The sequence below is a fragment of the Mus pahari genome, chromosome 1 (genome assembly GCF_900095145.1).
Source record: "Mus pahari chromosome 1, PAHARI_EIJ_v1.1, whole genome shotgun sequence".
NCBI classification, from domain to species: domain Eukaryota; kingdom Metazoa; phylum Chordata; class Mammalia; order Rodentia; family Muridae; genus Mus; species Mus pahari.
Genome location: NC_034590.1, coordinates 71,977,630 through 71,992,015, shown reverse-complemented (window position 1 = coordinate 71,992,015; position 14,386 = coordinate 71,977,630). Strand labels below are relative to the sequence as shown.

At 43.5% G+C, this 14,386-nt stretch overlaps 1 protein-coding gene across 2 annotated transcripts in view; it reads right to left on the bottom strand.

The window, feature by feature from the left end:
* Positions 1 to 12,895, bottom strand: part of Fchsd2 (FCH and double SH3 domains 2) — a 184,450-nt gene extending 171,555 nt beyond the window's left edge. For both annotated transcript variants that reach the window (XM_021198412.2, XM_021198422.2), the window contains exons 1-2: positions 12,590 to 12,895; positions 10,801 to 10,898 (exon numbers count right to left, since the gene is read on the bottom strand). In XM_021198412.2, coding sequence (XP_021054071.1) covers positions 10,801 to 10,898; positions 12,590 to 12,610 — 119 coding nt within the window. In that variant the 5' untranslated portion in view covers positions 12,611 to 12,895. The remainder of the gene's footprint in view (positions 1 to 10,800; positions 10,899 to 12,589) is intronic.
* Positions 12,896 to 14,386: the final 1,491 nt, after the last annotated feature.

The window sequence follows — 14,386 nt, the reverse complement described above, 5'->3', positions numbered from 1 at the left end:
CTGTCCTGGAACTCACTCTGTAGACCAGGCTGGCCTCGAACTCAGAAATCCGCCTGCCTCTGCCTCCCAAGTGCTGGGATTAAAGGCGTGCACCACCACACCCAGCTATATAGTCATGTTTTTGATGTAATAAATTTTATCTTGTACATAACTGCTCACATTCTTAGCTGAACTCTTCTGAATCACTTTCTTTATTAAATAAATTCTTTGACAGTTTCATATATGTGTGTGTATGTATGTATACATATATACACACTATATTTTGAGTGGGTCATTTTTTAATTGCATATATGCATGCATTACCATGGAACAGGCATTGTATGTACATGAGCACACATGCATGTGAAGGCTAGAGGACAGCCTCAGATGTCATTCTTCTGTAGCTATCCACTTTATCTTCTGGGACAGGGTCTCTCACTGGCCTGGAGGCTTGCCAATTTGGCTGGGCTGGCTGGCCAGGAAGCCCCAGAGACTTACCTATGTCTGACTGCTCAGTGCTAAGATTACAAGCACATACCACCTCACCTAGCATTTTGGATTCTGGAGACCAAACTCTCAGAGGTCTTCTTGCCTCAGTCTCCTGAGTACTGAGATTAAAGACATAAGCCACTACACCTAGATCTGAATCACTTTTTTACATATTAGTTAAAGATCCTAAGTTTTCCCACATCATATATTATGGGCCATCAAAAGCCCACTGGATCCAACATTTCTATTCCAAGCATTGTCTGGAATTTCCATTCAAACCAACAGATACTTGTTCTGCCATTATGTGCAGGAACAATGACAATTACAGTATAGCCAACCATACCACAACATGGATACATCTTAAGAAGATGTAACAAAAAGTGTTTCTATGTTGATGAAATACAACTGCCTTTGTCTACTTAAGACTTTCTTCCCAAACTTCAATTTCAACTGCAAGAGGAGCGACCAAAACTGAGTATCTGTTTGGTGTTTCACATCTCATTTAATTTACAGCAAAAAAGTAGACACTGATCTTTCCTTACATATAGAAAGCACAGGCTGGGAAAAGCTTTGTAACTTGTTGAGACAGAGCTAAGCTGCAACGCTTGTTCTACGTTCAATGTGCTTATTCTTTGAATTACTTCAGTCATTCACAAATTGTAACTAACATACACAAAAAGAACCTTACTGGGGTTTATAGCCCTATAGTAGTACACTTACCTAGCATGTTCAATCTCTAGAGGAAAACAAAAAGGCTCAGTGGATGAAAAATAATAATAAAGAGACTGGGTTAATAATGCACAACTGACAAGAGAAATTATTCAACAGAGAGGACACATGATGAGTTTCTTACATTAAAGCTTGAGAAACACAGATAAAAAGACAATGCAGAGCCAGGTAGTAGAGGCACACCTTTAGACCAGCCAGGTCTACAGAGCTAGTTGCAGAACAGCCAGGACTACACAGAGAAACCTTGTATCTAAAAACAAACACACAAACAAACAAACAAACAAAATGCAGGGCTGGAAATGTGGCTTGGTGATTAAGACCACTTGTTACTCTTTCAGAGGACCCATTCAATCCCAACACCCACATAATGGCTAGCAACTAAGTGTAACTCTAGTTCCAGAGGAGGTAAAGCCATCTTCTGATCTTCACAGGCACCAGGCACAATGTGTTACAGAGCAAAATACTCATACATACAGTCATGATAAAATAAAACATAAAAGATTTAAAAAGTAAAATAAGTGTAAACCGCTGGGTAGTGGTGGTACACACCTTTAATCCCAGAACTCAGGAGACAACAGGAGGATCTCTGTGAGTTTAAGGCCAGTCTGGTCTACAGACTAAGTTCCAAGACATCTAGGGCTGCACAGAGAAACCCTGTGTTTAAAAAAAGAAAAAAGAAAGAAAAAAGAAAAAAGAACAATTAAGAAACAAGTATGAACCGGGCATGGTGGCACACGCCTTTAATCCCAGCACCCGGGAGGCAGAGGCAGGCGGATTTCTGAGTTCGAGGCCAGCCTGGTCTACAGAGTGAGTTCCAGGACAGCCAGGACTATACAGANGCCTTTAATCCCAGCACCCGGGAGGCAGAGGCAGGCGGATTTCTGAGTTCGAGGCCAGCCTGGTCTACAGAGTGAGTTCCAGGACAGCCAGGGTTATACAGAGAAACTGTTTCGAAAAACAAAAAAAAAAAAAAAAAAAAAAGAAACAAGTATGATTACAAATTTCTTTTCAATATATGATGATCTCCTAAGAACATTTATTTTAAAAAATAAAGAGTTTTTATTTGGAGTCCCTGTATACTCTAATTTAACATCATATGGATTAAACTAGTCTTTAAAAAAAAAAAAAAAGGGACATAGTCTCTAGTATTTAGAAATTTGCTTGGTCTGGGGCCTTGGAGAACAGGGAGAAAAATAAGTAAATAACAATAAACTTTTAGAAAGTAAAACAGGCAGTGGTACAAGTCTTTAATCCCAGGACTTGGTAGGCAGAGGTGGCCAGATCTCTGTGGCTCTGAGTTCGAGCTCAGCTTGGTCTACAAAGCCAGGGCTGTCACACAGAGAAACCCTGTCTCAAAGAACCAAAAACAAACAAACAAATAAAAAATAAATAAAGCAGGCTATAAATGGTGGCATATGTCTGTAATATCAGCATTCAAGAGATGAAAGTGGGAGATCACTTCAGGTCTGGCCTAACATACATACATACCAAATACCAAGCCAGCCAGGACTGTGTAGGGAGATGCTGTCTTAAAACAACAACAAAAAGTCAAGTATGCTTGTTCACTGTTGACAATAAATTTCAACAGGAAATGCATCAGTATGAAATCTCCCCAAAGAATGGAATGTCCTTGATTAACAACCAGTGAGTTCTCTTTCCTTCTCTTAATTCACTCCTAACACACAAGTTTCCAAATCCACCCTCTGAAAGAAATGAGCAGAAGAGGGAGGACAGCCTCCTCCCCTCAAATTCCAGAAGATAAGAAGGGAGTACGGTGGGACCTGCCGCATGTAGCATAAAATCCTCCCGTTTACAGCTCTTTCTATCTTAGGTTTACCCTTTAGCTTCTTTCACAATCATGAAAGCTTCATCGGTATAAATGGGGCATAGTGTGCCAGCTATTAACACTATCAAGGCAGAGGGCAGGAGGTGCAGATCAAGGTCGTCTTCAGCCACGCAGGGAGTCCCTAGGCCAATTCAGCTTGGGAGAGTTGGTCTTGCCTTTCAAACATTAAGTGGAACTCAAATCATTAGGCTCAACAAGAAGCACCTTTACCCACTGAGCTACTTCAAAGGCTCAATAAGGTCCTTTCAAAAAACAAAAACAAAAGTATTCTTATTATTCATTCACTTCTTTATATTAAAAAGAAAAAGCCAGACATGATAACACATACCCAGAATCCCAGCAATTAGGAGGAAAATTGGAAAGATTACCATGAGTTCAAGACCAGCCTGGCATATATAGTGTAAGATCCTATCTAAAAAGCAATTTAAATTTTTTCCAGTTGGGAGTTTTATAATATCTAAATAAACTAAAATGTTCCAAACTCCAAAAACTGTTAAGCAGACAAGTTCTTAAGTACTCAAGCTGCACTGAAGGGAAAGAGGGAGGAAAGGAACCAGAAACCTAAATTTGTGTTTTAGCAAAAAAATACTGCATTCTACTACTAGAGAGAAAACTACTTTGAGATCCATCTTTCAATGTACCAAAAGTCACCTGCTACTAATGCAAAGCTACTTCTATATTAGCTTAGGTAGACACACTGAAAAATAAGGTTATTATGACAGCTTTGAGTCAGGATTAAAAGAAAACCAAATTAAATTAAAGTTTCCACACTACTTATCTCCAAATAAATTCATAGATATGTAACACCTGAAGATACATAACAATAGAGATACATCTAATAATGAAACAAAACAAAATTTTTAATATGTCATGTTAGATGTATTATACTGTCAGTGCAGGGAATAGAACCTGGGTCTTCTATGAGACTAGCCTGTGCTCTTAACCACTAAGCCATCTCTCCTTATTATATCTAGTTTAAAGGAACCTGTATAGCATAATTCTACCCAAGACAAATTTTTGTTTTGTTTCATTTTGGTTATTGAGAGTCTTATTATGCAGCTTTAGCTAGACAGCCTGGAGCTCCCTAGTAGATCACAGACAGGCTGGCATCAAACTCTGCCTGCCTCAGACTCCTGAGTGCTGGGTTTAAGGCATGTGCCACCATGCCCAGCTCACAAGACAGACCTTGACTTCTATCATTTCAAAACCCATAAACAGCTACTTGTTTATGCTAAATAAACTTAGAAGCCAATCTACCAATCTACTTTCATCTGTATGTGGAAGACAGAGGAAAACTTGCAGGAGTCGGTTCTTTCTACCACTTGAGTCCTAGAGATCAAACTCAGGCAGTTAAGTTTAGCAGCAAGTGACTCTACCTGCTAAGCCAACTGACAACCTTATAGCAAAGTGGGATTTTCTTCTTTTTCTTTTTTCCTTAAGATTTATTTATTTTGCATGTATGAGTGTTTTTACCTGCTTGTGTGTATGTTTACCACATGTGTGCAGTGCCCATGTAGGTCAGAAGAGTTCACTGGATTCCCTAGGCCTGTGTCCCAGATTATTGTAAGCCATTGGGTGGGTGCTGGAAACCAAAGCCAGGTCCTCTGGAGAGTGACAAGTACTCTTAACAGCTGAGCCAACTCTCCAGCCCTTGATTTATTTTTCTAAGATAAACAATTTGTCTCATTTATCTGAGTGTCTTCTAGGGTTTACTGAGTTTATGAGCAACATAAAAGCAATCACATCTTCGCTCTTCTTGTGGAAATGAAACACTGCTATAAAATGCATATTATCTGTTTTATTTTTAAAGAATCTTTATATATATATATATATATATATATATATATATATATATATATATGAGTGTTTTGCTTGAATATGTGGACATTAAAGACAGTGCCCACAATGGCCAAATAGAGTGTCAGATCCACTGGAACTACAGCCACCAAAGGTGGCCTAGCCACTATGCTGGTGCTGAGAATGGAACACAGGTCCTCTGCAAGAACAGCAAGTGTTATTAACCACTAAGTCTTATCTCCAGCTCCTGGTTTTGCTTTTTTAAAACTTTTTAACAACGTAGCCCAGGCAGCATCCAAATGTATTTGTTTGTTTGGGGTTTTAAAGCTTTTGGTTTGAACAACACACTAAATAGCCTAGGATGACTTCAAACTTCTGCAATCCTGCCTCAATCTTCTAAGTGCTTAGATTACAGAAATGTGCTACCATGCACAGCTCTTAAAAATGTTTGTTTTGTTTCAAGTTTTTTTGTTTTGGTTTTATTTTAAATAGTGCCTCACTATGTAGTCCTAGCTGACCTGGGACTACTCTGTAGACAAGCTGGCCTCAAATTCAGAGAGATCCTCCATCTCTGCCTCCCAAGTACTAGGATTAGAGACGTGATACATTACACCATGCCTGGCTTAAAGTGTATAAATGTACTCTTGTTTGTTTTTGAGACAGACAGGGTCTCTCTACATAGCCTTGGCTATCCTATAGCTCGCTAAGTTATAGGCTGGCCTCATGCTCATGGAGATCTGCCTCCTTCCTGCCTCTAAGTGCTGAGATTAAAGGAATGCACCACCATGCCCAGCTTAAAATGTATTCTTAAGAACACTCATATCACAGAAGATGGGGTATAATGTTTCCACAGAGGGAATAGAGAGCTTTTCCTATTCCATGAAACTATAGAAAATTTTTGTTTGTTCTGTGTAAGTAGAAGGAAGTTCATAATAAATTATGTAGCAATATCTGATGACACATGGCATAATCATCTATTTTCACAAAATGTGTCAAACCAAAGGCATCTTTGAACCAGGACAGACACTAAACAGAGAGGCCTAAAAGCATGTTTTAACAGGTAATAGTATATGCTACTTACAATTATATGGGAGTGAAAAAGACTGCACTGATTTCTTTAAAATATTCTGCTAATGTCCAGAACACTACACTGCAAGATATTTTTACTTATTTGGTTGGTTTGAGTTTTAGTTTTTTGAGACAGGGTCTCATTCAGTAGTCTGATCTAGTCTGACACTTGCTATGAACCTAAGGTGGCCTCAAACTCGTGGCAATTTTCCTGCATCAGCCTCCCAAGTTCTGGGACTATAGGCATTAACCACCAGGTCCAGATATATCTTAAATATAATAGATATAATTTATGTTAAATAGCATAGATGAGGATCAGAGTTCAAATCTCCAGCACACATGTAAAAGCAGGATATGGTAGTGCCTGCCTAGAAAAGGACAGACAAGAGGAACCCTGTGAGTTGTTGGCCAGCCTGTCTAGCAAAATCAGTGGGTTCCTGGTTCAATGACAGACCCTGTATCAAGCAGTAAGATGGAGAGGGCATAGGGAGATGATTTCATAGATCAAGTGCTTGCCAGGCATAAGGACTAGCATTCAGGTTCCCCAGCACCCACATAAAAGTGCCAAGCAGACATGACAGTTTGTCTGTAATTCCAGAGACAGAGAATCCCTGTGGCAAGCTACCCTAACTGGTGATCTTGAGGTTCAGCAAGAGAACCTACCCTTCAGTAAATAAAATGGGAACGACACCCAACAGCAACTTCTGGCCTTCAAAACACATACCCACACACACCTACACAGACACACACACACATACCCACACACCCCCACACAGACACACACACACATACATACATATATACATACATACATACATCACAAAATAAGTAAGATGGAAAATGCCCAACATCAACCTCTCACCTGACAGGCACACACATGCATGTGCACACATACATGCACATTGTGGTGGTTTGAATAAGAATGGCCACCTATAGGTTCACATATCTGAATGCTTGTTCATCAGGGAATGGCTGGCCACCTATAGGTTCATATATCTGAATGCTTGTTCATCAGGGAATGGCACTACTTGGGAGAGATTGGTAGGTCTAGCCTTATTAGATTAAGTGTGTCACTGGGGGTGGACTTTGAGGTTTCAAAGGACCAAACCAGGCTCAGTCTCTCTCTCTTCCTACCGCCCGTGCATCAAGATGTAGAACAGTGAGAGTCACTTCTCCAGAACCATGTCTGCCTGCATCCCATCATATTCCCCACCATGATGACAATGGACTAAACCTCTGAAACTATGCAAGTTCTAGTTAAATGCTTTCCTTAATAAAGAGTTCCCATGCCTTTAATCCCAGCACTCGGGAGGCAGAGGCAGGCAGATTTCTGAGTTCGAGGCCAGCCTGGTCTACAAAGTGAGTTCCAGGACAGCCAGGGCTATACAGAGAAACCCTGTCTCGAAAAACCAAAAAAAAAAAAAAAAGAAAAAAAGAATTACCATGATTATGGTATCTCTTCACAGCAATAGAACACCGACACACATATATGTATACATATACGTACAAGCAGGACACAGTTATATGTGTCTGTAATTCCAGTACTCATAAGCAGAAGTGGAAGAATAACTGGTTTACATAACATGTTCCAGAAAAGCTAGAACTATATTGTCTCAAAATGAATGAATAAATAAATAACATAAATTATGTACATACAAATAAAGACTTAGCCTCAAAAAGCTAAGTCACCTGTATGAAAAGCATTCACCTGTATGAAAGAACCAGAAACATGCAAAATCAAAATTCTTTGTGATCTCAGAGAATAATTAACTTGCAGCAGTAATGGTAACCAGAACTGGCAGGTTAAAAAAAAAAAAGGAGAGATGGCTGTGGTGGCTGTTACACACCTGTAACCTCAGTCCTCAGGAACTGGTCACAAATTCAAGGTCGAACTGGTCTATAGAGTAAGTTCAAGGCCAGCCCAGGTTCCATAGCAAAAACCTGAATGAAGATGCCAAAAAGGAAGAAGAGGAGGAGAAGGAAAACCACAACTGTAGAGTAATAGATAATCAGATTCCCAAGTGGCCAAAAGAGAAAAGATGCACTCGATGTTAATATTTAAGCTAGGAAAAGGGGTCTGTATCCATTATACTACTATCTAGGAGGCCACAGAGGAGGAACTGATAACAACATGGCAGACAGACTACTAAAAAGTGACTGAAGAAAGGAAATCATGACAAGACTGCTATGATAACTAGGAATGTTGCTATAATAGTCCAATGCAGAATGGATGAATCAGGAAGAATTCAAACAGTAGCAACAGCAGGAACAACAATCAATATCACCTAGCTTAATGTATGTTGCATCTATATGTATTGTCATCTGATCTGCGTAACCTTTATGAATGAAAGCCACTATTGCCCCAACTTATAAATGAGAAAAACCGAAGTTTAGAAAGATTAAGTCAGTTTTCAAAAGTCTAGATGGCTCATAGGTAAAAGAGTTTGGACAGAAATCCAAGACTGAATCACTCCAATGTCCAGACTCATGACCATACACTCTTCTACTATAGTTCAAACAACAGGAGAAAGGACTGTAATCAAGAAATCCTTAGAACACACCATCAATGAGACTTCATGACCACATGCCCCAGGCAAGATCTCTACTTACCCACTAACTTTTCCTTCCTGAAATTCTTCTGAAAATTATTACTTCCTTCATCTAGAGATGTCTTCTAAAACATCTAGGTAGGCTTAACAGATGTCCAAAGCTGAATTTTTAACCATATCAAGTTTTAGTATCTTGCAGAGGAATTTTTTTTTTAATCCAAAGACTTGATTGTGGCAGCTGTGAATGGATCCCAGTGATACAGCACATGCTTAGTATATACAAGGCCATAGGGTTCAATGCCCCACTTAAAGTGCCACTTAAAACAAAAACCTCTACCCTCACCATGAGACCATAGGACGAAAACAAAATAGAAAGTCTAGAAAGAGAAACAAGAAGCTGGAAAAATGGCTCTATGGTTAAGTATACTTACTGACCTTCTAGAAGACCCAAGCTCAGTTCTCAGCACATGTATCAGGAGTCTTACAACTGCCTGAAACTCTAGCTCCACAGAATTCAACACCCTCTTCTGGTCTGCATATGTACCCACACATGCGTTGCACACACACACACACACACACAAATATACATACATACACATAAAATCTAAAGTATTTTAAAAGAGAAACAAATTCAGAATTGAAATAGAATACTTTCTAGTCAAAAAAGCAATCTTTGTATATTCAAAATTAATGAAAACAAATCTATATGCCTTCAAAATCCTACAAAGACATTTGCATAGAAGAAATGCTCAACACAAAATGGTCTAAAGTAAGCATTTTGGGGGGTGAACTCTTTAAAATGCTTAAGTTATCCAAAACATACATAATTTTATCCTAACACTGTATGATAATGTTTTTCATAAAACATTATGCTAGAACACTCTGGGAAAAATAGCCAACTAATGGCTTACAGATTTAATTCCAATTTGATAACTATTATATAAGTAAGAATTAGCTGGACCTGCTCTATTTGAATATGCAAATCATCTTTTATCCTTTACAAAAATATCTGTTGAACTGTCAATTTGTACTACAGGATTGTTAAATAAGTGGCAGGCCAAGTGTGGTGGTGCATGCCTTCAGTTCCAACACTTAGAGGCAAAGGGAGGAGAATCTCTGTGAGTTCCAGGCTAGCCAGGACTACAACAGAAAGAGCCTGACCTGGGAAGGAAGGGAGGAAGGGAGGGAGGGAGGGAACACTTCCTTTAAAAAAAGAATCCCAACTGAGCAGTGGCAGCTCAGATCTTTAGTCCCAGTGAGCTTGTGAGGCAGAGGCAGGTAGATCTGAGTTGAAAGCCAGCCTGGTCTGCAGATTATGCCCCAAGACAATCAAGGCTGCACAGAGAAACCCTGTCTCAAAACAAAAGAAAGAAAAAGAGAGAGAGAGAGAGAGAGAGAGAGAGAGAGAGAGAGAGAGAGAGAGAGAGAGAGAGAGAGAGAGAGAGAGAGAAAGAAGAAGGAAGGAAGGAAGGAAGAAAGGCAAGCAAGAAAGCAAGCAATTCCTACTTTCTGCTCATGTTTTATAGTAATCAAGTCTGCACAGAGAAACCCTGTCTCAAAAACCAAATATAGAAAGAAAGAAAGAAAGAAAGAAAGAAAGAAAGAAAGAAAGAAAGCAAGCAAGCAATTCCTACTTTCTGCTCATGTTTTACAGTATCTTTGTTTTTTGGAGGTTTTTTTTGGTTTTTGTTTTTTGGAAACAGGGTTTCCTTGTATAGCCCAGGCTGTCCCAGAACTAAGCTCCTCCTACCTCAGCCTCCAGAGCACTGGGATTACTGGGATTCCAGATACATGCCACCACGTCCATTTTACTATTCTGTATGACACTCATTTTCACAATGTTAGTGCAATGTCTTATCTATTAAATTCAGAGTTTCTCTTGTTATGAATATAGGTAGCTTTAGTAAAACATGACAGATTCTCACTGAATTGCACATTCAAACACAAAGTAATACTTGCCATGTTTTAACTAATAGTGCTAGTATAGCATCATCTGGGGTGACTGGCTCATCCCAGATATTAACCACTAACCACAAGTGTCAGCTTTAAAATGTTAGAATTGTTAAAGCCAATAAATAACTTAAAACTCAGTGAAAAGATGTAAGAATTTCCAGTTGAGTGATTACAAACTGACTGACTCTTAAAGCCCTCATTTTTCTACAGTGTGTGTACATAGAATTTAAGCTGTGTTAGTTCCAGTTCTAACTTCCAGCTGAGTCGAAATTCTACAGCCTGAAAGCAGGAAATCCAAAAGGAAATTCCATCATCAGATCCTAGAGCTTGGTAATTCAAGGGTTCTGGGCAGCAGATACAGTAGTTCTCCAGCTCCTCCTATAATCTTACCTCATATCTTCAAGTAAATCACATTCTGCCTGATGTTTGGCTTGAAGTTTTGTCATCTGCTCACCTTGAATGTTTCTCAGCTCTTGTGTAACTTTCACCTAAAACATAGTATGTATTTATGAAGGCTTTTACTACAATTTGAAGAAAAAAATTACTTAAAGAAGACAATATTTGTTAGAATGTATACTTCTAGTTTTCCTATCCCTAAAGACCAAAAAGTTCATATTTGCCATCCAATTTTATTACTTAAGTTTAATGAAAAATAATTAGCCAAAGAATGTAAAACAGAGGCTGAATAAAAATTCACAAATACAAAAAAATTGCAGTTTAAAGGGGTACAAACTGTGATTCTGCTTTCTCTTTCTTCCCAAAGATACAGGCATTAACCACAGGAGCAGGGAGCACAGATGAAAGAGTGTACCTAATACCTAGCGACCGAAATTTACACAATCATGAAATAATATTCATGAATAAACTACATAAAATATTTCATAATGTCTGCAAGAAAGCACACAGTCTCAGAATGATGCCCTCCACTCTGACAGTGCATCAAATCATAATCTCTTTCTCACAAAGGAGAATGCAAAAGTGACCTTCCAGCATATGCAGGGCTTTTAAACTAACCCAGCAAGCCAGGCCGGGTGGCAGCCCACTTCAAACAGAGAGAACTGCCAAGGCCAGCTGGCTGGAGCCATCCTGGCCAGGCCGGACCCTGGGATTGCAATTGGTGTGTGATCTTGGTAGAATCCCGTCCACTAAAGCAAAGCTACATGGAGAGGTGGGGTACACGTGCAGGGGGAAAGGGGGAGGATCAGTAACTGGAAAAAAAATCAGATTAAGAAGAGAAAAGAAAGGGAAGCGTAGATGATGAGTTACTCATAAGGCAAATGTTTGCCCACAAGGAAAGGATGTAACTGTCTCTACCCACTTGCTCAGATTAGATACCTAGTATCCATCTGAAAGATTTAAAAAGACAAGGACACAGCCTTGGCAGCGCGGAAAGGTGTAGAAGGGAGCAGCCGAGCTGCTGGCAAGCCCCAGAGCGCCGTCACAGCCACCCAGGCCATCCAAACCCCAACCGTAGTGCTCAAGCCATGCATCGCCAGATTCTGGCTTTGGTACTGGAAGCTCTGCCATTTCCCTGGCCCCCTAGCCCGAGGCGGGGCAAAAGGGATGGGGGGGGGGGGAGCAGGACCCGTCAATCCTTAATTTGCTTTCCCTTGGGGTGGGAGGGTGGAGACCGTCCCAACTTCTTTTTCCGCAGCCCCGTGGGAAAAAAGCAGGCCAAATCTTGAGGCTAGACTTGAAACAAATCCCCCCGCGAATTTGCCAATGGGTGGAGTGTCGACAAGCGACTGGAGGGCTCGAACCTGGCGCAGACTAAACAATCCGTCACGCACAAGGCTCTGCGAATCTGCAGGGGCTCCCCCGCCTCTTCCCCGTGCAGCTCTGAGAATGCACTTTGCTCTGGGCAGCACTGCCATGCAGACAGACACACACATGCATGCTCGGAAAAAAAAAAAAAAAAAAAAACTCCGGCGAATGTCTCGGGGGGAGGGAGGTGTCCTCCCTGGTACACAGGAGTACTGGCCGCCCCTCCGTCAGAAAGACACCCCGTACACGCGACCCCCTGCCTGGGGCGGGCGGCAACTCTGACAAGCCAAGAAGCTGGAGTGGTCACGGCCCCTTGCGGGAAGGGGGAGGGGGCGCAGCGGTCGCCCCAGCCGCGTTCTTTGTACGCACCGCCACCCCCCAAATCTCCAAAGCCTCCCGCCAGCTGCGCCCTTACCTTCCTCGGCGGCGGCTGCATGATGCTGAAGGGACATCAATCCTCCGCCCACCCCCGACGGCGGCGTTTAAAGGACTGTGAGGGTGAGGAGGGTGGGAGAAAAGGGGGCGGCCCAGCAAGCCAGGACGCGCGCGCGCGCGCGCGTGTTTGTGAAAAGAGAGGCGAAAGGAAGAGGAATCGGCCCGGAGGCTGCGAGGCAGGCGAACGGCAGGAGCAGCCGGGTCGCGGCGAGTGTGGCGAGAAGGAGGAGCGCAGGGAAGGCCTGGGGCCCGGGCGGCCCGGGGGGTGTGTGAGGGAAGGAGGCGGAGACGGCCGGGGGGCGGGGGCCGCGAGCGGGGACGCCGGGGGGGTGGGGGGGCGGCTCGCGGCTCGCCCGGGTGGCTGAGGAGGAGCGGCCGCGTCGTCCGCGCTCGCCGCCTGCCGCGGCCCGGCTGCAGCTGGCTGACGCGGCGGCCCCCCACCCACTCGGGCAGCCCGGCCCTCGCGGTGTCCAACGCCCCCGCCCGGCCCGGGAAGGAGGAAGGCGGCGCCGCGCTCCCCCGCTAGAGCTCCGCCAACCACTCAGGCCGCGGGAATTTCCGGCCCCCGGCGCGCGCCACAGCGCCCCGCTCCGGCTGCAGAGGGGATGCGCTCCGGGCCACACCGCCTGCTTCAGAGCGGAGGGGTAGGAGGCGGTTAGCCAGGCCGCGCCACGGGGCTCCGGATCTCCGTGTGAGAAAGGGGAAAACTTCACGGATTGTTCGGCCGAGGGGAAGGGTGGGGACGGCAACGGGACTCGAGAACTACCCCAGTTCTCTCCCGACGATGGAACGTTCCGGACGCTTCCCGTCCTCCCTCCCCCCCACCTTCTCACGCCGAGCAGGCAGCTGGGGGCTTCCCGCGCGCCTTCCCGCCAGCCCGCGGGGGCGCGCGACTCCTCCGGGAGCGCGCACGTGGGAGGGAGAGGACTCCGCTCCGACGCACGCGCACAGGCCGCCCCCGCCTCCCGCCTGCATCTGTGGCTGCACAGTTTGTGTGGGAATTTGGCCGGAGTAGAGGGGGGGGGCTAGGCTCATAGTGGGATTGTTTGCAGTATGGAAGGAGGTAGCCAAGAGAATTCGGGATTTTGCTTTCTCTCAGTCCCTCAGCGGACCCTCCCCTTCTAGTCAGCTAAACGTGCACTGAGAAATTTAGCATGAACAAGTCCTTTTACAACTGGCCGCAGGTGCCAGACCTATGCCATTGGAGGAGGACAGGTGAAATAACCTAAAATTGCCAGGCAAAGGAACGGATGCCCCCTCTATTCCAGAGTACTTAGCCAGACCTCGTGGAGTCGACTGGGGAAAAGAATGAAAACCTCTTGAATTGGTCACTCCCATATCACAGATAGGAAGGCTGGTGTCCCCAGAGAACTGGAGCTGTTCTCAAGGTCACATGGCATGCCTAGTATCCCAAGGGCTGTGTGTGAAGAGGGGTATCTTGCTTGATGTTAGGGCGCATGCCTAGCAGCCAGAGAGGCCCTGGGTTCATCACTAGCTTGGCAGAGCAAAGAAGGAAAAGGTGAAATTAAGAACCACATGGAGACAGCAAGTGCCATGGAGGAAGCCTCTGAAGGAAGCCCTTGTCTGGAAGGGAGGACTTCTAGGTCAACTCACTTTGTCATGAACTAGTTGGATAAACTCAACCTCATCTGACGATGACAATGCTCATTCTCCCCAGGGTCCTATCAGGCACCATCTTGCTCTGTCCAGACCACCCAAGGAGTATCCGGCTCCCTTTGGGTTGCTTGGAATAGTAGAAAACCTTCTTCCTCGTTCC